The sequence below is a fragment of the Cannabis sativa genome, chromosome 3, assembly GCF_029168945.1.
Source record: "Cannabis sativa cultivar Pink pepper isolate KNU-18-1 chromosome 3, ASM2916894v1, whole genome shotgun sequence".
NCBI classification, from domain to species: domain Eukaryota; kingdom Viridiplantae; phylum Streptophyta; class Magnoliopsida; order Rosales; family Cannabaceae; genus Cannabis; species Cannabis sativa.
In genome coordinates, this window is record NC_083603.1 from 44,132,193 (window position 1) to 44,151,905 (window position 19,713).

General features: G+C 36.3%; 3 protein-coding genes across 11 annotated transcripts in view; 2 read left to right on the forward strand and 1 right to left on the reverse strand.

The window, feature by feature from the left end:
• Positions 1-6,554: 6,554 nt before the first annotated feature.
• Positions 6,555-13,796, forward strand: LOC115709141 (uncharacterized). 9 transcript variants are annotated; one of them, XM_061111920.1, is made up of 8 exons: positions 6,557-6,699; positions 8,161-8,232; positions 8,329-8,408; positions 10,035-10,148; positions 11,038-11,315; positions 11,692-11,823; positions 11,933-12,049; positions 13,067-13,796. In XM_061111920.1, the coding sequence occupies exons 5-8, from the start codon at positions 11,043-11,045 to the stop codon at positions 13,400-13,402; spliced, it is 858 nt and encodes a 285-aa protein (XP_060967903.1). In that variant the 5' UTR covers positions 6,557-6,699; positions 8,161-8,232; positions 8,329-8,408; positions 10,035-10,148; positions 11,038-11,042; the 3' UTR covers positions 13,403-13,796. The 9 variants fall into 9 exon arrangements, with proteins under 9 accessions (XP_060967909.1, XP_060967903.1, XP_060967904.1 ...); XM_061111923.1 differs by lacking the exon at positions 10,035-10,148 and adding an exon at positions 8,012-8,067 and having other exon boundaries at positions 6,614-6,699; XM_061111921.1 differs by lacking the exon at positions 10,035-10,148.
• A 1,883-nt stretch (positions 13,797-15,679) lies between these two features.
• Positions 15,680-18,454, reverse strand: LOC133036095 (uncharacterized). The gene is made up of 2 exons (XM_061112575.1): positions 18,211-18,454; positions 15,680-18,126 (listed from the first exon to the last, which is right to left on the reverse strand). The coding sequence occupies exons 1-2, from the start codon at positions 18,452-18,454 to the stop codon at positions 15,680-15,682; spliced, it is 2,691 nt and encodes an 896-aa protein (XP_060968558.1).
• A 247-nt stretch (positions 18,455-18,701) lies between these two features.
• Positions 18,702-19,713, forward strand: part of LOC133036096 (uncharacterized) — a 1,430-nt gene continuing 418 nt past the window's right edge. The window contains exons 1-2 of the mRNA XM_061112576.1: positions 18,702-18,846; positions 18,930-19,713. The exon at positions 18,930-19,713 is cut by the window's right edge and continues 418 nt beyond it. Coding sequence (XP_060968559.1) covers positions 18,702-18,846; positions 18,930-19,713 — 929 coding nt within the window. The remainder of the gene's footprint in view (positions 18,847-18,929) is intronic.

The following is a 19,713-nucleotide window of genomic DNA, read 5'->3' on the forward strand; positions in this document are numbered from 1 at the left end:
AGCTCCTACTGTGAATTTCACTACTGTGCCTACTGTTACTTTGTTGTGTGTGTGCTGGTTATTATTTGAACTGCTACAGGTGCCCATCATTTGGTATCAGAGCCGGCCGAATCTGGTGAATGTCGTCGACGAGGATGGAGAAAAAAGTTGAAGGGATTGAAGTCGGTTGGATAGCGTGAAGCAGGACATTCATAACATCAAGTTGATTCTCGGAGAATCCAAGGAATCCCAGGAACGAACTGTTACGGGACTTGCTGAACAAATCCGATTGTGCTTGAATGGCCAGGCGAGGATGGCCGATGAGTTTTGTGCACTCCGAGAGAGCCAGATGCCGACGCAGAGCTCCGGTCGGCGATCTGTAAATGAAAGACCTCCATCGCCGGCAGTGGTTGGGTCGAATGGGAGAGATGGAGACGGAGGAAGGCGTTCGGAGTTTCGGGCAAGGAAGATAGAATTACCTGTGTATTCAGGCGACGATCCCGACGAATGGACTTACAGAGCCGACCGTTACTTTGGGTTGCAAAGGTTGACGCTGGCGGAGCAATTAGAGGCGGCGATAATGTGTTTAGAGGGGGCGGCGCTTAATTGGTTTCGTTGGGAGAATTCCAGGAATACTATCGGTTCATGGGACGAATTGAAATTAATGCTGGTACGCCGATTCCGATCTGCTCACGAAGGGACAATCTATGATCGGTTCTTCGCTCTCCGCCAAACCGATTCCGTGCAAGAGTATCGTCGGAGGTTTGAATCTCTTGCAGCTGCTATGGGAGCAATGGGAGACCAAGGGTTGCAGGCCGTGTTTGTTAATGGGCTGAGAATGGAAATCCAAGGCCCATTACGCCTATTACATCCTAATGGGCTCATTAGGGCCATGGAACTTGCTGAGTCAATTGAAGCAAACCAAACTCTTGTGAGAAACTATAAAACCGGGTCTAATAGATTAATTCATAACCGGCCCAGTTCATTGAGTGTGCCTGAGACACGGGTTCCACACGTAATTTCTTCCCCAACATACTCAACTCAACCACTTCAGTCAATAGTAAGACTACTTCGGCATCATCATCATCTTCACCAACTAGCTTCAAACGTTTCACAGAGGCCGAATTGAGAGAAAAGAAGGAACGTGGTGTGTGTTTCAAGTGTGATGGACGCTGGTTTCGGGGACATGAGTGTAAGGAGGCTGAGCTAGTGGTGGTGGTTGTCCAAGATGAGGCCCAAGAAGAACCCCCGGACGACTATGTTGCTGAGATGGTTGGACTTCCTCCGGTGGGAACAGCCACAGAAGCCCAAACAGTTGAAGTCTCTCTACATTCCGTGGTGGGCTTAACTCCTCCAAAGACAATGAAAATGTTGGGATCAATCCATGGACATGATGTGGTGGTATTAGTGGATAGCGGGGCGACTCACAATTTTGTTACTTTGGATCTTGCCACCAAATTGGCGCTTCCAGTCACAAGTACAGAGGCTTACGGAGTGCAACTTGGGAGCGGGCAAGCAATTAAAGGTACGGGGGTATGCCGTGGAGTTCCATTGACTTTGCAAAGTATTGATATTGTGGATGATTTTCTTCCGCTTCCGTTGGGCAATACGGATGTGATTTTGGGAGTTCAATGGTTGAATACATTGCAGAAAACCACACACGATTGGCAAGAGCATACCATGGAGTTTCATCTTGGCAACAAACGAGTGGTTTTACAAGGGGATCCCACCTTGCATAAAACACCAGTTTCTCTGAAGTCCTTAATGGCTACTTTACAAACCGAGAAGATTGGTGTTTGGGTGGAATTGGGACATTCGGCAGTCATGGCAGCAGAGGAAGAACCATCGGAAGCCATCTCCGCCTTGCTACAGCGCTATAATGCCGTGTTTGAGGAGCCACGGTCTCTACCACCACCTCGACAACATGACCATGCCATCGCCTTACGACCGGACGCAGCACCAGTTAGTGTTCGGCCGTATCGATACCCCCAGATCACAAAGGATGAGATTGAGCGGTTGATTGACCAAATGAAAAGTGCAAAGATCATTCAAGATAGCAACAGCCCCTTTTCTAGCCCGGTCTTGTTAGTCAAAAAGAAGGACGGTAGTTGGCGGTTCTGTGTGGACTACCGTTCCCTTAATCGAGCCACCATTCCAGATAAGTTTCCTATACCGGTCATTGATGAACTCTTGGATGAATTACATGGTGCTCAAGTGTTCTCTAAAATTGATCTGCGCTCAGGTTACCACCAAATCAGAGTTCGGCCTAAAGATGTTCATAAGACGGCTTTTCGCACTCATGAAGGCCATTATGAGTTTTTGGTCATGCCGTTTGGTCTTACTAATGCTCCTGCCACCTTCCAATCTCAGATGAACGCACTTTTCAAGCCTTGGCTGCGAGAATGTGTTCTGGTATTCTTTGATGACATCCTGGTCTATAGCCCTGACGAAGCTACACACATACAACACCTAGAGCTTGTGCTTCAAACTCTCCTTAAGCATCAGTTTTTTGCTAATAAGAAGAAGTGTTCTTTTGGGCAGCGACGGATTGAGTACTTGGGTCATGTAGTGAGTGGCCACGGGGTTGCGGTGGATGATACAAAAATCAAAGCCATGGTGGATTGGCCTCTCCCTACTTCGATTAAAGCTCTACGTGGGTTCCTAGGTCTTACAGGGTATTATCGCAAGTTTGTCAAGAATTATGGTTCTATTGCTCGGCCTCTGACAGATCAATTGAAGAAGGATAGTTTTGCTTGGTCCTCGGCAGCAACCGAAGCTTTTGAGTCTCTCAAAACAGCAATGACTACGGTTCCCGTGTTAGCCCTTCCTGATTTTACCAAGCCATTTGTGGTTGAAGCGGATGCCTCCGGATATGGGTTAGGAGCGGTTTTGATGCAAGAAGGGCGACCTATTGCTTGCTTCAGTCAGATTCTGAAACCGCGAGCTCAACTTAAGTCCATCTATGAGAAGGAATTAATGGCCATTGTGTTGGCGGTCCTTAAGTGGAGGCCATACTTACTAGGTCGCCGCTTTATTGTCCGTACCGATCAACAAAGCTTGAAGTTCCTCTTGGAACAACGATTGGTCACTCCGGAACATCAGAAATGGTTGGTCAAACTTTTAAGGTATGATTTTGATATCCACTATCGGCCGGGGGTGGGTAACCGAGCTGCGGATGCTTTGTCTCGAGTGCAGCCTGTAGAATGCTCTATCCTTACTACTACTACTTGGTTGGATTGGACGGTGATTGAACAAGAAATTAAGCAAGATCCTTTCCTCTCTCGAGTAGTGGCAGATTTGGAACAAGGAAAGGATGTCTTGGGTTTTACCTTCGAGAAGCAGCGTCTGTTGTATCGGAAACGACTTGTTCTGGCTGCCACATCATCCTTGATTTCACATTTCCTTCGGGAATACCATAGCTCTCCAATCGGTGGTCATTCGGGAGAGTATCGGACTTACCTTCGCCTTCGGGAAGATGTTTATTGGGTCGGTATGAAAGCGCAAGTGGGGAATTTTGTGCGCGCTTGTGAAGTGTGCCAACGGAACAAGCACTTGGCCATGTCACCGGGGGGTCTCTTGCAGCCTTTAGATCTACCCGCACAGGTTTGGGAGGACTTGACTATGGATTTTATTGAGGGGTTGCCAAAATCAGAAGGTGTTGACACAATCTTAGTGGTTGTGGATCGTTTGAGCAAATACAGTCACTTTATTGCCCTCAAACACCCTTTCACAGCTCGCACAGTTGCCGAAGCCTTCCTTCATCAAGTGGTCAAGTTACATGGGGTTCCTCGGACCATTGTCTCGGATCGTGACCGCGTCTTTCTCAGTCATTTTTGGGCTGAGCTATTCCGCCTCCAGGGCACTGAACTCCACCATAGCACCGCCTACCACCCGCAAACTGATGGCCAATCCGAAGTGGTAAATCGTTGCCTCGAGACTTATCTTCGTTGTTTGGCTTTTGATCGGCCTAAGGCATGGGCCAAGTGGTTGTCTTGGGCAGAGTACTGGTACAATACTACTTTCCACTCCTCCTTGGGTTGTACTCCATTCAAGGTGTTATATGGGCGTGACCCACCAGCATTAATTCGGTATTCTGAGGGATCCACTTCTGTCTTGGCACTCGAGCAGTATTTGGAAGAACGAGATGGGTTTTTGGATGATCTCAAAATGCACTTGTTGCGTGCTCAACACAAGATGAAGGCAGCATCTGATTCTTCTCGTCGACATGTTGAGTTTGCAGTTGGCGATCGAGTCTTCCTTAAGCTACGTCCTTATCGGCAGAAGTCCTTAGCCCTCTGCAAGAATGAGAAGCTGGCTGCTCGTTTCTATGGGCCCTTCACTGTTCTGAAACGGATTGGTGTCGTCGCTTATCATTTGGACCTTCCCACATCATCAGCGGTTCACCCCGTCTTCCATGTGTCCCAACTCCGTGCGGCGGTTGGTTCAGCTCACTCGTCCCCTACCATACCTCCTACATTGACTGCTGATTTGGAGTTGTTGGTCGAACCTGCGGAACTTTTGAATGTGCGTCAACGGCCTACACCTACGGAAGCTCCTATCGAAGTGTTGATTCGTTGGAAAGATTTGCCTCTTTTCGAAGCTACTTGGGAGAAGTTTGACACCATTGCAACCCAGTTTCCAGATTTTAACCTTGGGGACAAGGTTCGGGATTTTGGGGGGGGGGGGGTAATGATACGAATGTGAGGCCTCCTATTAAGTTTACTTATGCTAGAAGGGGTAAGCAAGGTAAATTGGCTTAGGAGGGGGTATTTTGGTAATTGTCTTTAGTAGTGAGCTACCTTTTGTATGGGAAAGGATTGTGATTTTCAGTTATGCAATTTGTAAGAGAAAACTACCTCTTCTGCATCAGGTGAGAGCTGCCATAGCTCTCTACCTTGTGTGGAAGCTTATTTCCTCTGTTTTGATATTCAATAATAGCTCCTACTGTGAATTTCACTACTGTGCCTACTGTTACTTTGCTGTGTGTGTGCTGGTTATTATTTGAACTGCTACAGGTGCCCATCACTTTCCTGCCCTCCCTTTACCGGGATTAGGCGGAGGTCAAGGATGGAGCAAGTGAAGCATTCCTTGAAACTCCCGGCTCCTATGTGCATCCCTACCTATGACATTATGACACTAATGTTGATTTAGACCATAACCTAAGCACCACACTGCTGAATCCAAACTATCCTAAAAGTAAACACTATTGTGAATCCAACTCTATTAACAATATATATTTGATACTCATATAACATTAATATTCATAAATGATCCACTTTTCATATTATCAAACATCTAATACAAAATTCCATACAATCTAATTGTCTTTCAATTGTGAATACTTATTAAGCATTGTAAAGCCTAATACAAAATTAAGTAATTAATTATGTTATAAATATCATAGTATTAGAATGTCATGTAAATAATGTATAAATACGATGAATTGTGTTTATACAAAAAGGTAGTGCTTATCTCATTCTCCATCATGGGGAAATACTCAAGAGAAAAGAAAGTTTATTTTTTAGAAGATTCAAAACCTTCTTTGTAACCTCCAACAATGGCGACAAATTAGGGTATCTTTGGTAACCATTTTAAAAATGGTTTTTTGTTTTTAAAATTGAAATTTTGAAAACACCAATAAAAATTGTGTTCGGTAACTTAGTTTTACTTTTTATTTTTAAAATTAAGAAACAAATTATATTGAATTTTAAAAACAGTTTTTATATGATTTTAAAAATTTTTAAAAACACTTTTATCTTGGCTCTCTCTCTCTCTCTCTCTCTCTCTCTCTCTCTCTCTCTCTCTCTCTCTCTCTCTCTCTCTCTCTCTCTCTCTCTCTCGTTACAATCACCTTCATCAGAGGAGAGCTTCATTTCCATGGCTTCAAAGGTAAATCTCTTCCTCACTGTATATTTATTTGGTTCTATATTCCTCTCTCTCTATAGATCTCGCCTCTCTCTCTCTCTCTCGCTCTCTCTCTCCCCTTATTTCTCAGATTTTTTTTTTGTTATTCCTTCATTCTCAGATCCGAAAATGAAAAATGAGAAGAGAATGACAATGAAAGTTGTTTCTTAGAGAGAAATATTTTTTTTGCTTTTTAACCATAAGTGAATTTTTGCCTTTCAAAAAATAAGATAAATTTGAATCGTAAATACTTAAGTTTAACTATCGGTTACAAATAAATATCCAAGTTTAATTTTTAACGGTAATAATACTTAAGTTATATTTTTAGAACTTCCGCAAGTACCTATCCATTAAGTATCACGCTATTATTGACGTGCTATTTTCTTATTAATATATTTAAATTCATTTTTAATTAAAAAGTAAAAATTTAATGACGTGAACGTATTTAGGATGCCACGTGGTGGTTGACTTAACACTTAACGATCATGTGCTTACAAAAATTTTAAAAATATAATTTAAGTATTGTTACCGTCAAAAATTAAACTTCGATATTTATTTTCAACCAAGAGTAAAATTTAGGCATTTATGCCACAAATTACTCAAAATAATATAAAAAGAGGGGTTAAATTGTCAGAAAAAACTTTATGAGTAGCCATTTCTTGAAATAACTCTAATTTTGTGGTTTGTGAAATAACAAAGGTCGGTCTTTTATTTTTCTATTTCTCCTATTCTTCTTTCTTCTTCCTTCCTTGTACTCCTCGTGTCCAGCTTCACCGCCATCAATCTCCACAAACCCCAAAGCTCTAATCTTTCACGGTGGGTTTTTGCTGTTCTTCATCTTTTTCATCATGGCATTTATTAAATTTCATATGCAGTAATTTTCGTTAACTACAACTTTCTGAATCTATGTATGTTTGAGATATCTATGAAGAAATGGAAAATTTTGAATCTTGTTATCTTAAAAATTATGAATGTTTACATTAGATTATCAATGGTTTTGGTCTCTTTATCTCAAACCCCTAATTGTCCCTCTTTTTTTGATTGATTTGAATTAGTAGCAATGTTGTGATCCTGTTTAGTATTTGGTCCCATTTGGGTTTATGTATGTCTGACCTTTTTATTGCTTTAATGGTTTCTGCTAAAGAAGGATATGTAAAAAAGGGGTCTTTTTTAATCTCATTTCTCTGTTCTTGTAATGGTTTGGAAGTTGAGAAAATTATGATCTTTTTTCTTTAGTATTAGAATGATGCTGTATAAATTTTATTTAAGAGGACTCAAAAAAGGTAGCTGTAAGCCTCAAATGGTTAGGTATGTGATGAGCCCCTGGTCTGATGCGTCTACCAAAAGGACAGCCATAAAGGTCAAGCTTAAGTTTTAGAGCATTGTTATTGGGAACCAGTGGTGCCCGACACCTTTTGTAGGTGGCACTCCACGATTGGTTAGCGATATTCTCTAAAAGCTATTTTCTTAAGTTAGATGAGACCTGATATTTAATTACATCAATAGCGGTATGACACCTCGGAGGGTGCTAGGCACCAGTGATGCCTTTTAGCAATTCTCAAGTTTTATTACAGCAAGTGATTCAGTTTTTAGTCTTTGTTTTGGTTAGTAGTTGTTGCTGATGTAGCAAGCTTTATTCTCTCTCTCTCTCTATATATATATATATAGCGAATTAGAACTTGGTTTCAGTCATGTTGAAAGAGTTTAGAATTGAGAGAAATCTCTTGGGAGAGATATCTACACCTCTTGAAATGTTAGAATAGGAGAGAAAGCCTATCGAAGAGCTATTTCGTGTAATTCTTTGGTGATTAATAAAAGCATTCGGTTGGGATTTCAATATTTGTGTATGAATTCTTTCTAATCTAAGAAAAGTCTATCAGTATGTGCTCTCAAGGTCTTAGATTTGAGCTCTTCATACCTACTTGGCGATTCACATATAGTTTTCTGGTTCTGAAACATTAGAGGTATTGAATAAGAGACTCTACTTGTATATTTATAACCAATTACTTTATAATATTTTTCTCATATTTTATAATTTCTTTTTAAATTTTGCTATAAAATAACATAACTCTTTTGAAAAAGAAATACATATTTTTACAAACTTATAACTTAAAAACCATGAAAATAGGTTCCCCTCGTATTTAATTGAGTTAGCCCATACGAGGCCCAGTTACAAAACCAAAGGTGTGTTTCAGACATAATTCTCTTCATCCTTCCAAAGAGTCTTTTTTTCTTTATTTTATTTTATTGATTATTGATAAGCACATCCTTCCAAAGTCGTAGCACAACTCCTTGGCTCTCTCTCCGTTACTCAATCTCGCCTTTCTATCGCCCCTTTCTCGCCCGAAGGTGTGTTTCAGACATAATTCTCTTCATCCTTCCAATGAGAAGAGAATGACAATGAAAGTTGTTTCTTAGAGAGAAATATTTTTTTTGCTATTACAGGCAGAAGATTGAAGTACCCACTTCAGGCACCTTGCTGGGTTCTCGGCACCTGCTTCATCTTCCTCCTCTTGGCATCACAGGTTTCTTCTCTCTCTCTCTCTCTCTCTCTCTCTCTCTCTCTCTCTCTCTCTTCTGGTTAGTTTCATTATCTCTTTTCCTCGTTTTTTTTTTGGTGTATGAAATCATTGTTTTAGTTGGGTGAAGATAGTTCGGATTTTCCGTTTTAATTTCTAGTGATTTCCACGTTCGTGTTATCCATCACTAAACATGGAGAAGAATCAATTTTTGTATCTGATATGCATTCTATCTTTGTATTTTGAGGTTTCCTTCTCACTCTCTTTCCAACTCTTGTGTAAACTTTCTTGATTTTTCTGTTTTGGTCTCACATTAATAATCAAGTGGTTTTTGAGTTTTGAATGTTGGATTTAATTATGATGGGTAGGTTCAGTTTTATGATGTGTGTATTGCTCCAATTTTGGTGAAATTTTGGCTCTATTATGATGCCAATAATGATGAAGGGTGTGCTTCTTAAATGGGTTTATGGAGTCTAAATTGTTCCAGATATATGTGAAACTTTGAACAATGATGTTGGTAAAGAGTGATGAATCCTTTGGTGCTGTTAATGATTGAAAATGTTAAGTCTGATCACTGTTTGAAATTTGAATGTTATATAAAGTCCCAAAATTTCTTTCAGTGGTTGTGGTTGTTAAGTCTGATCAATAAATTTTGGATCTTTATTGAGCTCTGTCCTGCTAATTATTGAACTTTAAGCAACATCTCTTTTTCTTTTCATTTTTTCAACTTCTTTTAGTCAAATATGCACCGAGCTGTGTAGAACTTGGAAGCCTTGACAATTGGCTACACGTACTTAAATGAGGAACTTTAATAATTCTCTAGTGACCTAGTGCTTGTAGCTATGGCTGTATGTAAACAATTAATTAAAACTAAATAAATAAACAAGGGCCTAGCTGAGGTGAGCTGGGGTAGAGTGCCCTTTCATCTCAAATATCTTGTTAATCGTGGCCAACACTACTACATATGGGTCATGGTGTAGTGCTGGAGTTTGCGTGTATGGCCCTACTAATTCAGTGTAATTAGAAAAAAGAACTAACAAGAAGAGGTTCTAGATAGTTACCTTCTATATATAAATTCTAAAATACACATGTATATGGAATTTAATAAAATCTGACTATGCAAATATTTTTTTTTATACCATTTCTGTAAAAATATAGCTTTTTTTTTCAAAATAATTATTTTATGAGAAAAATTTAAGAAAAAGTTGAAAAATATAAGAAAACCAAATAAAGTAACCTTAAGGTAAGGTAACTAGATGGGTAACCAATTACTTTATACTATTTTTCTCATATTTTATAATTTCTTTTTAAATTTTGCTATAAAATAACATAACTCTTTTGAAAAAGAAAGACATATTTTTACAAACTTATAACTTAAAAACCATGAAAATAGGTTCCCCTCGTATTTAATTGAGTTAGTCCATACGAGGCCCAGTTACAAAACCGAAGGTGTGTTTCAGACATAATTCTCTTCATCCTTCCAAAGAGTCTTTTTTTCTTTATTTTATTTTATTGATTATTGATAAGCACATCCTTCCAAAGTCGTAGCACAACTCCTTGGCTCTCTCTCCGTTACTCAATCTCGCCTTTCTATCGCCCCTTTCTCGCCCTAACTCATCAGCTCTACCCTAGATAAATTATCAACCTCGTTCACAACTCATCGGGGACCGGAGATCGGAGATCGTAGATTAGGAATTCCTTTTCAATCATTGGCCGCCGGATAAACAATTACTGCACTCACAACAGGTACTGTATGTAATTACGGTTTTGTTGAGGCTTCTAATGAGGATTAAATACAAAGAGTCGATGGAAAATGTGTTTGTTTGTTTGAGTATTCTCAAGTTATTATATCTGATTTGTATAGAGTTCTACTTGGGCATTCTACAGGGATATGATTTAGCTTTTATCCAATTCTCTTTTCTTTTTTTTTTCTTCTTTTTAATAGTAGTTAGGTTTTATGATGTTTAGTTGTAAGATTTAGAAATTGAGTATATTATTACCATTTAAAACGTTACAATACGAATTTATGTTTATAATCATAAGATATTTTGTTCTAATCTTGATGTTTCCGAGATTTTGTCCTCATTCTTTGGATTTGAAACTTAAGGGCCAGGGCCAGTGAAACTTTCATAATTTTCTGATTTTGGTTCAATAATTTTTATTTTCTGTTTCTTTCATGTGAATCCCTTGTGTATGGTATTTGTTCCTGCATATATTTTATTTCAGTAGTGTGTTTAAGTTTGGGATAATTCTATATCTTGATGTTGATCATGAAGTGTTTGGTGACATTGAGAAACTTCTCTCCAAATAAAATCTAATTTATGGTGTTTCTAGGCGAATTGTAATTATTTTAGCAACTCACAGTGACAAATAAGTTGCCTGAACAATGTTGTGTTGTTGATTGGAGAGATATTTTGTAGTTATTCCAAATTTTATCCTGTATTTAAATAGGAGAAGAAAAATAGGCAATGCTTCATTGAAGAGTTACCATTTATTAACCTGTAGAAGTTTTGAACCAAAATGGACAATGCTTAATTGAATAGCTACCAAATAATGTTTAGAGAAGTTATGAACAATAATTGTTTATTCATATGCATCTCTTCAGCATTGTTGTTTGGTCAATATGTGTATACAGATCAAATGGCGTTGCAAGACAAGTTGGACAGGTTCAAGAGGCAGCAAGAGAAGTGCCAATCAACCCTCACCAGTATTGCAGCATCTTCTAAACCTAAACCAGCTCAGACTCAGACTCAGACTCAAAGATTCATGCACGCTGATCTTCCAGCCAGTGTCAAACCTCCTGCTCCTGCTGTCAAATTTTCTAGCGATACAGATAGACTTCAACACATTAACAGCATTCGGAAAGCCCCAGCTGGAGCTCAAATCAAGCGTGTTATTGACTTGCTATATGAGGTTGGTTCAAACACAAACTTTGTTTCATGTCTTGATGAATTGTGGTCATGTTTACTAATCCATAATAAACTGTGATGGGTAATAAAAATAAGTGAAGAAAGATGGGTTTTAATGAATTTCTTCCTTAATAAGTCAGAATAGAAAGTGATAACTTGAGCTTTTATTCTTTTGTCATTCCTTCATAAGTTCTATTCATTTCAAATTAGTAAACATCTCCCTATGATAATTAATTTCTAGCTTCCTAATAAATTATCACTGGGTTTCCTCTTCTTATTAGTATTATAATTTTTGAAATTATCACTGGATTAAAAAAATCTAGGTAGAACTAGTCTAGAAGTATGAGTTAATGACTTGCTGTGGTTATATTTGTTTGCAGACAAGGCTAGCCCTAACACCAGAGCAAATAAATGAAGCATGCTATGTGGATATTAATGCAAATAAAACTGTCTTTGACAGCTTGAGGAAGAATCTTAAAGTGAGCCATGATGGAAGACGCTTTTGTTACAAGGTTAGAAGAGTGTCAGTTAGTTATTTTATTTTGCATTTTAATAAAATTAATACGTCATTCATTCATTTCAAGAAAATAATTTGACATGTGTTGGTTCTTTGATGTATAGTCTAAGCATGACTTAAAAGACAAAAGCCAACTTCTTTACTTAGTACGGAAATTTCCAGAGGGCATTGCTGTTATTGATCTGAAGGATTCATACCCAACTGTGATGGAGGACTTGCAGGTTTGTTTGATTTGTTAATGATTCTTTTCTTTTGTTGTAAAAATATTGGCCATCATGTATTGAGCATACTGCATTTTTTCTCCATCTGACTCGTCACAAAATTTATAGAGTATAAAAAGATTTGTTCAAGAGAGAGAGAATAAAAAGATTGGTGTGATATTAAAGAAACCTGTAATGTGTAAACAAATCCTTCCATTCCCACCTCTTTATTTGTCAACCAAATGCTCTTTCATTTTATGTTGATTTTTAGAATATGAGGATTTGGACCAACAATACCCTACTGAGCTTAGCTAATTGATTGCTGTTAGGTGTGATCATTTAAACTTTTTTTTTTTTAACTTGTGTGAATACACACACATATATAAACTTTCCCTTTTTCTTCTTATGTTGCTTTGTGGGGTATGATGATTAACCAATTCATGTTAGAGTTTGTGATGATTTGTGATAGAAACCAGCCTCAGTCATCCTAATGGGATAGTGTAGTTGTTGAAAGTTCTTGTCCTGAACTTCCAGCATGGTTTTATGTTTGGATCGGATTGAATGAGAAGCATTAGTTTCAGTGACCAAAGGGACAGTTGATAAATGTAAATGGGATTTTAGCATTCTTTCTCTTTCTTTTTCTCATTTGAATGATTTCGATTTTCTTTGATGATGTTTTTGGCTTTACCTTACCAGAGAAGACTGCAATATTTCTCTTTTTTAGCCAAACTATGAGCATACATTCTATGATAAGGTTTATGAACCAAGATAGTGGTTGTGTTGGTATATTAATGTTATGGAAGAGTGATTAGTGGAATAGACAATTCTTAAAGCCACTTTGCAAAATGGTCTTAATTATTATTGTCGAGTGTGTCAAAGTTTATTTTGCAAAGAATTATCAAAAAGAGATTATTGTGCAGAATGACTAAAAACAAATTCACTTTTCCAAGCAACTCTATTAAGAAAATAGCTTCCAGATTATAAGTAGATTTATCATTACATTGGAGGAATGAACATTAAGAAACTGTTCTTTTCCAGAGTCTGAAAGCTGCTGGTCAGATCTGGCTGCTATCAAACTTGGACTCTCAGGAGGACATTGCGTACCCAAATGACCCCAGGGTTCCCATTAAAGTAGACGATGACCTTAAACTGTTGTTTCGAGGAATTGAATTACCTCGCGACATGCTTGATATTGAGAAGGATCTGCAGAAGAATGGTATGAAGCCTGCAACCAACACTGCAAAGAGGAGGGCCCAGGCACAGGTCCAAGGTGTTACCCCCAAGAACAAGACCAAGAAGAAGAAGCATGAAATCAGCAAGAGGACTAAGCTAACCAATGCCCATCTTCCAGAGCTATTCCAGAACCTTAAATAATGATATATATTTTTTTTTTTTTTTCTGAAACTTGGGTCCAGCCTTCATTGGACTTGCAATGAGCAAAGTTGTCTTTCGGTTGATATACAACATAATCTTGCTCTGGGTAATGGATTGTGTAGATATGAATGATATACAACAAAATCAAATTAATCATTATTGAGGATTGAATACGTTATAGTCAATATTACTATTTTTTTTTCAAAAAAAAGAGACTCTACAAATCTATCACTCCTTATTTATTTTTTCTCTTCTCTATACACTGTACCATTTTCATCAAAGATCATCTCCATTTCGTCATTGTGATATTCTTCCTCGTTGAATAACTTCATAGCCAAACTAATATTTTGTAGTCAATTAAATTTTTAGAAATGAAAATCAATCTTTTCGTTGAGCCCTTCTATCTTGAGTTTAATAATGTTTTTATAGATTTATTATGTAGTGGTTGAGTTTACTACTTATCTTGTATATATTTATGTTTTTTTTTGTACATAATTATAGAGTTGTTTCTGGTTCTTTTAATTTATAATCTGTTCTTATTATAAAACAATAAAGCTTTACAAAAATTTTGTGCATGTGAAGTGTTTGACGAAATTCCTCAACAAATTGTATTTTACTTCAAAATGTTTTGTTATATAATGTGTTTGATGTATGTGTGTCATGGCTGAAATAGAACCTTTAAAAAGAAGGGTAAATTGCGGCATAAATATCTAATGTTTCTGATTTTATATACTTAAATACCTAATGTTTATTTTTGGTGGCAAAAATACTTAATGTTACAATTCTCTTATACTGTTACTACCACTTCCGTTATTAACTCATAAATATAGACACGTGGAGGGCACAAATGCATTACATTTATTTATGTTATTTTAAAATTTAATATTCTTAATACAAAAAACTAAATATTACTTGTTTTTTTTTTAAAAAAAAATAAGAGAGATGCAATACTACATTACCATAGCTAAGTGAACCATTGTAGTATATGGAACATGATTATCGAATTGAAGTGCCAATATCATGTGAAAATTGTTAATGAGAACACGTTTTTTTTTTAAAACAAGTATCATTTAGTTTCTGATATTAAGAATATTAAATTTAAAAATAAAATAAATAAATGTAATGCATTTGGGCCCTCCACGTGTCTATATTTATGAGTTAATAACGAAAGTGGTAGTAGAGAATTGTAACATTAGGTATTTTTACCACCAAAAATAAACATGAGATATTTAAGTGTATAAAATCGGAAACATTAAGTATTTATGCCGCAAGGAATTGCTATGTATACAATATTTTTTATTTATTTTTCACTTTTTTTTTATATTTTTTTTTCATTTTTATATAACTTGTTTTCATTTTGAGGTTAATGCTGTTTTTATTTCGAAATTATGCTGCTTTATTTTATAAAAGTTGTTTTCATTTCGAGATTATGCTGTTTTTATCTGTATAAATAAATAAAAAGTCAATTATAAAAGTTTAAATGAAAAAATAAAAAAAAAAAGTTATATTAAAATATAAATCATTTTAGTCCATGGTATGAGGAAAAATAGTTAAACATATAATAAAACTAGGGAACAAAGCCGCGCTTCGCGCGGGTTTGACCCAAGTTTTGTAAATTTTATTTTACGGATTAAGTGATGTAATATAAAATATAATATTTTGATATTTATATTATAAATAAAGGAAAATTAGAAAATTAGAAATGTAAATTATTATTTTAAATATGTAAAAAGGGGTTAAAATTAACATATGAAATAAATTTGCTTGTGTCTTTACAATAAAATAAATGAAAAAAAATTATAAGTTTAACAAACATTACATTTAAACAAAAAATGTATGTCTTCTCCATAGGTGAATGTATGATAACAATTGCGAAAGGGACCACACAACATTTTTTGTAAGCTTTAATTGATGAATTATGTAGAATGTTAGTGATTGAAGTTTTCTATCTAAATAATTAGGTAAAATCATTAATTTGAACAAATTATGTAAAGATGAAATTTGTACCTTAAATTGTAATGTGAGAATAGGAGGTGATGATCCATAAGACTAATCTTTTCCATACTGAAATATTTGCTTGTGTTACTATCTTTCTTGATGATAAAAATAAACAATGTGCATATTAAAAAAGAAATTGTGAAAATGTGATACCTTTGTTTTGGGGGATGATGAGTGAGTATTTTGGAATACTTCTTTGTAGACGATATTCTTGATTAAAATTGGCTCTTCTACTTCATCATCAGCGTTTATTATAATCAATCCTTCTCTTGAAGTTACTCAAGACACTGCGACATATAATTGGCCATGAATGAATACTTGCTTAGGGAGGTACAATCCGACATAAAAAAGTGATTGTCCTTGACTTTTATTGATTGTCATGGCAAAGCAAGGTGCTAAAGGAAGTTGCCTTCTATTGAGCTTGAATGGCCACTTGGATTCATTTGGGGACATGATTATTCTTGGAATAGTTACATTTTCACCAATATTTGTTCCAGAGATTATATTTGCTCTAATTGACCATTTACCAAGACGGGTGACAATCAATCTTGTGCCATTGCATAAACCTTTTGTTTGATTTAGATTTCTGAGGAGCATTACAGGGGCGCCTTCCTTTAGGTGTATGTCATGATTGGGGATGCCATTAAATGTCAAACTATGCAAAAACTCAGTTGGATACAAAAGATCCTCTTCATTTGTGTTTATACTTGCTTTGCATATACTGTCTGAGCTAAAATAGGTCCTCCCTTCTCCTGGTATCATATTCATAATCATCTCATTCAACTCATGGACCATTTCATTTTTTGGCATTAGTATTGCTCTTTCTTTCAAATATGTCGGGTCACTATATTTATGCAATAGTGAAGGGTAGATAGCTTCGACTATAGAATTCATGGGATGATTAGATGGTCTTCTGTAGATGTCTGAAGGAATTTTGATAAATTCCCTATCAATGTCATGATATAATGAACCATCGCCAATTTGCAACAACCATTTATCAAAAGAAGCTATTTTAGCAACCTCATCCTCATTGACATTTCCATTATAAAGCCTCATATTTTGCTTCAACTCATATATTTTAAAAAATAGCCATAGGTATGATGAATTAAGAGATGCATCAACAATGTCAGCTCTTGTACCCTTTGGAACAACTGGCAATATTTGCCGAAAATCTCCGCCGCATATTATTGTAAGTCCTCCAAAAGGTTTGGTAGTGCTATTCTCATACCTTGTTCTTAGAATATCTCTTAAGGTCTTATCTAAAGCCTCAAAGCAATACTTATTTGCCATTGGTGCTTCATCCCAAATGATCAAAGAAGTCTGCATCAAGAGTTCAGCTAGTAGGGTGCCATGTCGAATTTCACATGTTGACTCAGCTGTAACCTCCAAGGGAATATGAAACCGTGAATGAGCGGTCCTGCCATTAGGCAATAATAAGGCTCCTATGCCTGAAGTTGCAACAGGCAAGACTATCTTTGATTCTGATATGAGCTTTGCAATTACTGTATTCCATAAAAATGTTTTTCCTGTACCACCATGTCCACTGATGAAAAATAATTTTCCTTCTTCATTCTCTACAGAATTCAGTATTGCTTCATAAGCTATTTTTTGTGAAGGATTTAGAAGAGCAAATGATTTGTCATGGAGGATTTTCAATTGTTTTGTGTCATAATCCAATTCTTCATTGACCAATCTATTACCTGTTTCTCTCATCAAAGATGAATTAGGCTGGGGCATTCCATCTATGTCTTTCAGACTTTTTCCCATTTTTTGCATGATACATTCAATTTCAAACAATGTGTATGCTTCAACTTGTTGATCATTTAGCTGAAGATCCTCCATCTTGAATCTTTTCCTTTGTAATGCAGTAATGTCTTCTGACAATGTGGTGTAGTTTGATTTCCAAAGTTTTGTGACATCAGAAACCTGACAATTAATGAGGATTGTTACAAAAAGATGCCTTAATTCATTTCCAGTGGCCCAAAGTGCAGCTTCAGTCAAGCAGTCGATCCATTCTTTATCATCATCTAATAATCCGAGAGCATAACATGCACCTTTGAAAGTAGAATATGTGACTCCGTTCACTGTTCTGATACTTTCGTAAGAAGTGCATCCTTTCACAAAATTTAGCATCATTCTCATGTAGAAGCGTTCTCCTGTTGAAGGGTGTGCAAAGTATATTCTTCCAATTGCAATACCTTGTTTTCTTCTTGTCCATATTTTATCTTTCGAATTCCAAACCCAACATGTAGGGAAATCAGAATAAGTTAGCTCCCGAGCATCCTCGTTATTCTTGTTTGTCTCTAACCATTCAGTAAACTTTGTTTTGTCTACTCCAGGTGTGCCAAGAACATTTTCAGGGCACTTATCTTCTCCGAATATCACTGTATGCTCTCCAGGTAAATGGAATGGCAATCTTTCAACTGATGGCTTTCGATAATGTATGTCGAATTGGAAGATTCTCCAGCAAGCTTCAGTTGCTGAGATATATCTGCAATCAAGATATGTTTTAATCTCGTCTATCCCTTCGGTGTTGTCGATTGATTCCACTGTTGCAGTTGTTCTATCAGACCCTTTATGGACATACTTAAAAAGATATTTTATGGATCTTGAGTAATTGCAAAGCTCAACATTAATATGTGCATCGAATTTGACTATTAGATTTCTATGGTAAGGGACAACATAACGATTATCTAATAAGATATTCTTTTTCTCAACACGAATACCTGTAAAAAAAAACTTGTTTTTTTTAATAAATTGATGAAATTAAGTATATTGTTATAAATTTTGTAATTATAATATTTAAGTACCTGTATCTCTTCTTTTGTAGATTGGAAAGCCATCTGTGTCGATTGTAGTTTTATCATTGAATTTTTTTGGAAAATGTTTCGTGCACTTGTCTTTCATCATACATGGAGACTTTGTATTGAGCTTTCCACATGGTCCATGAATCATAAACTTTTTTACTGCATTATAGCCATCAGGGTCAACATTGATGTCTGGAATTTCTGCACTTATTATTTTATCAATATGTGCTGCTGAAGGATTTTTCATGGTTGGGTGCAAGAAAAGTAGTATGTGAGCATGAGGCAAACCTCTTTTTTGAAAATCAATTGTGTAGATACCTGTGACAACATGTAACAAAATTTCTTGATTGGGTGCATAATTATATTAAAATCCTACTACTTTTCTTGCACCCAACCATTAAAAATCCTTCAGCAGCACATATTGATAAAATAATAAGTGCAGAATTCCAGACATCAATGTTGACCCTGATGGCTATAATGCAGTAAAAAAGTTTATGATTCATGGACCATGTGGAAAGCTCAATACAAAGTCTCCATGTATGATGAAAGACAAGTGCACGAAACATTTTCCAAAAAAATTCAATGATAAAACTACAATCGACACAGATGGCTTTCCAATCTACAAAAGAAGAGATACAGGTACTTAAATATTATAATTACAAAATTTATAACAATATACTTAATTTCATCAATTTATTAAAAAAAACAAGTTTTTTTTACAGGTATTCGTGTTGAGAAAAAGAATATCTTATTAGATAATCGTTATGTTGTCCCTTACCATAGAAATCTAATAGTCAAATTCGATGCACATATTAATGTTGAGCTTTGCAATTACTCAAGATCCATAAAATATCTTTTTAAGTATGTCCATAAAGGGTCTGATAGAACAACTGCAACAGTGGAATCAATCGACAACACCGAAGGGATAGACGAGATTAAAACATATCTTGATTGCAGATATATCTCAGCAACTGAAGCTTGCTGGAGAATCTTCCAATTCGACATACATTATCGAAAGCCATCAGTTGAAAGATTGCCATTCCATTTACCTGGAGAGCATACAGTGATATTCGGAGAAGATAAGTGCCCTGAAAATGTTCTTGGCACACTTGGAGTAGACAAAACAAAGTTTACTGAATGGTTAGAGACAAACAAGAATAACGAGGATGCTCGGGAGCTAACTTATTCTGATTTCCCTACATGTTGGGTTTGGAATTCGAAAGATAAAATATGGACAAGAAGAAAACAAGGTATTGCAATTGGAAGAATATACTTTGCACACCCTTCAACAGGAGAACGCTTCTACATGAGAATGATGCTAAATTTTGTGAAAGGATGCACTTCTTACGAAAGTATCAGAACAGTGAACGGAGTCACATATTCTACTTTCAAAGGTGCATGTTATGCTCTCGGATTATTAGATGATGATAAAGAATGGATCGACTGCTTGACTGAAGCTGCACTTTGGGCCACTGGAAATGAATTAAGGCATCTTTTTGTAACAAT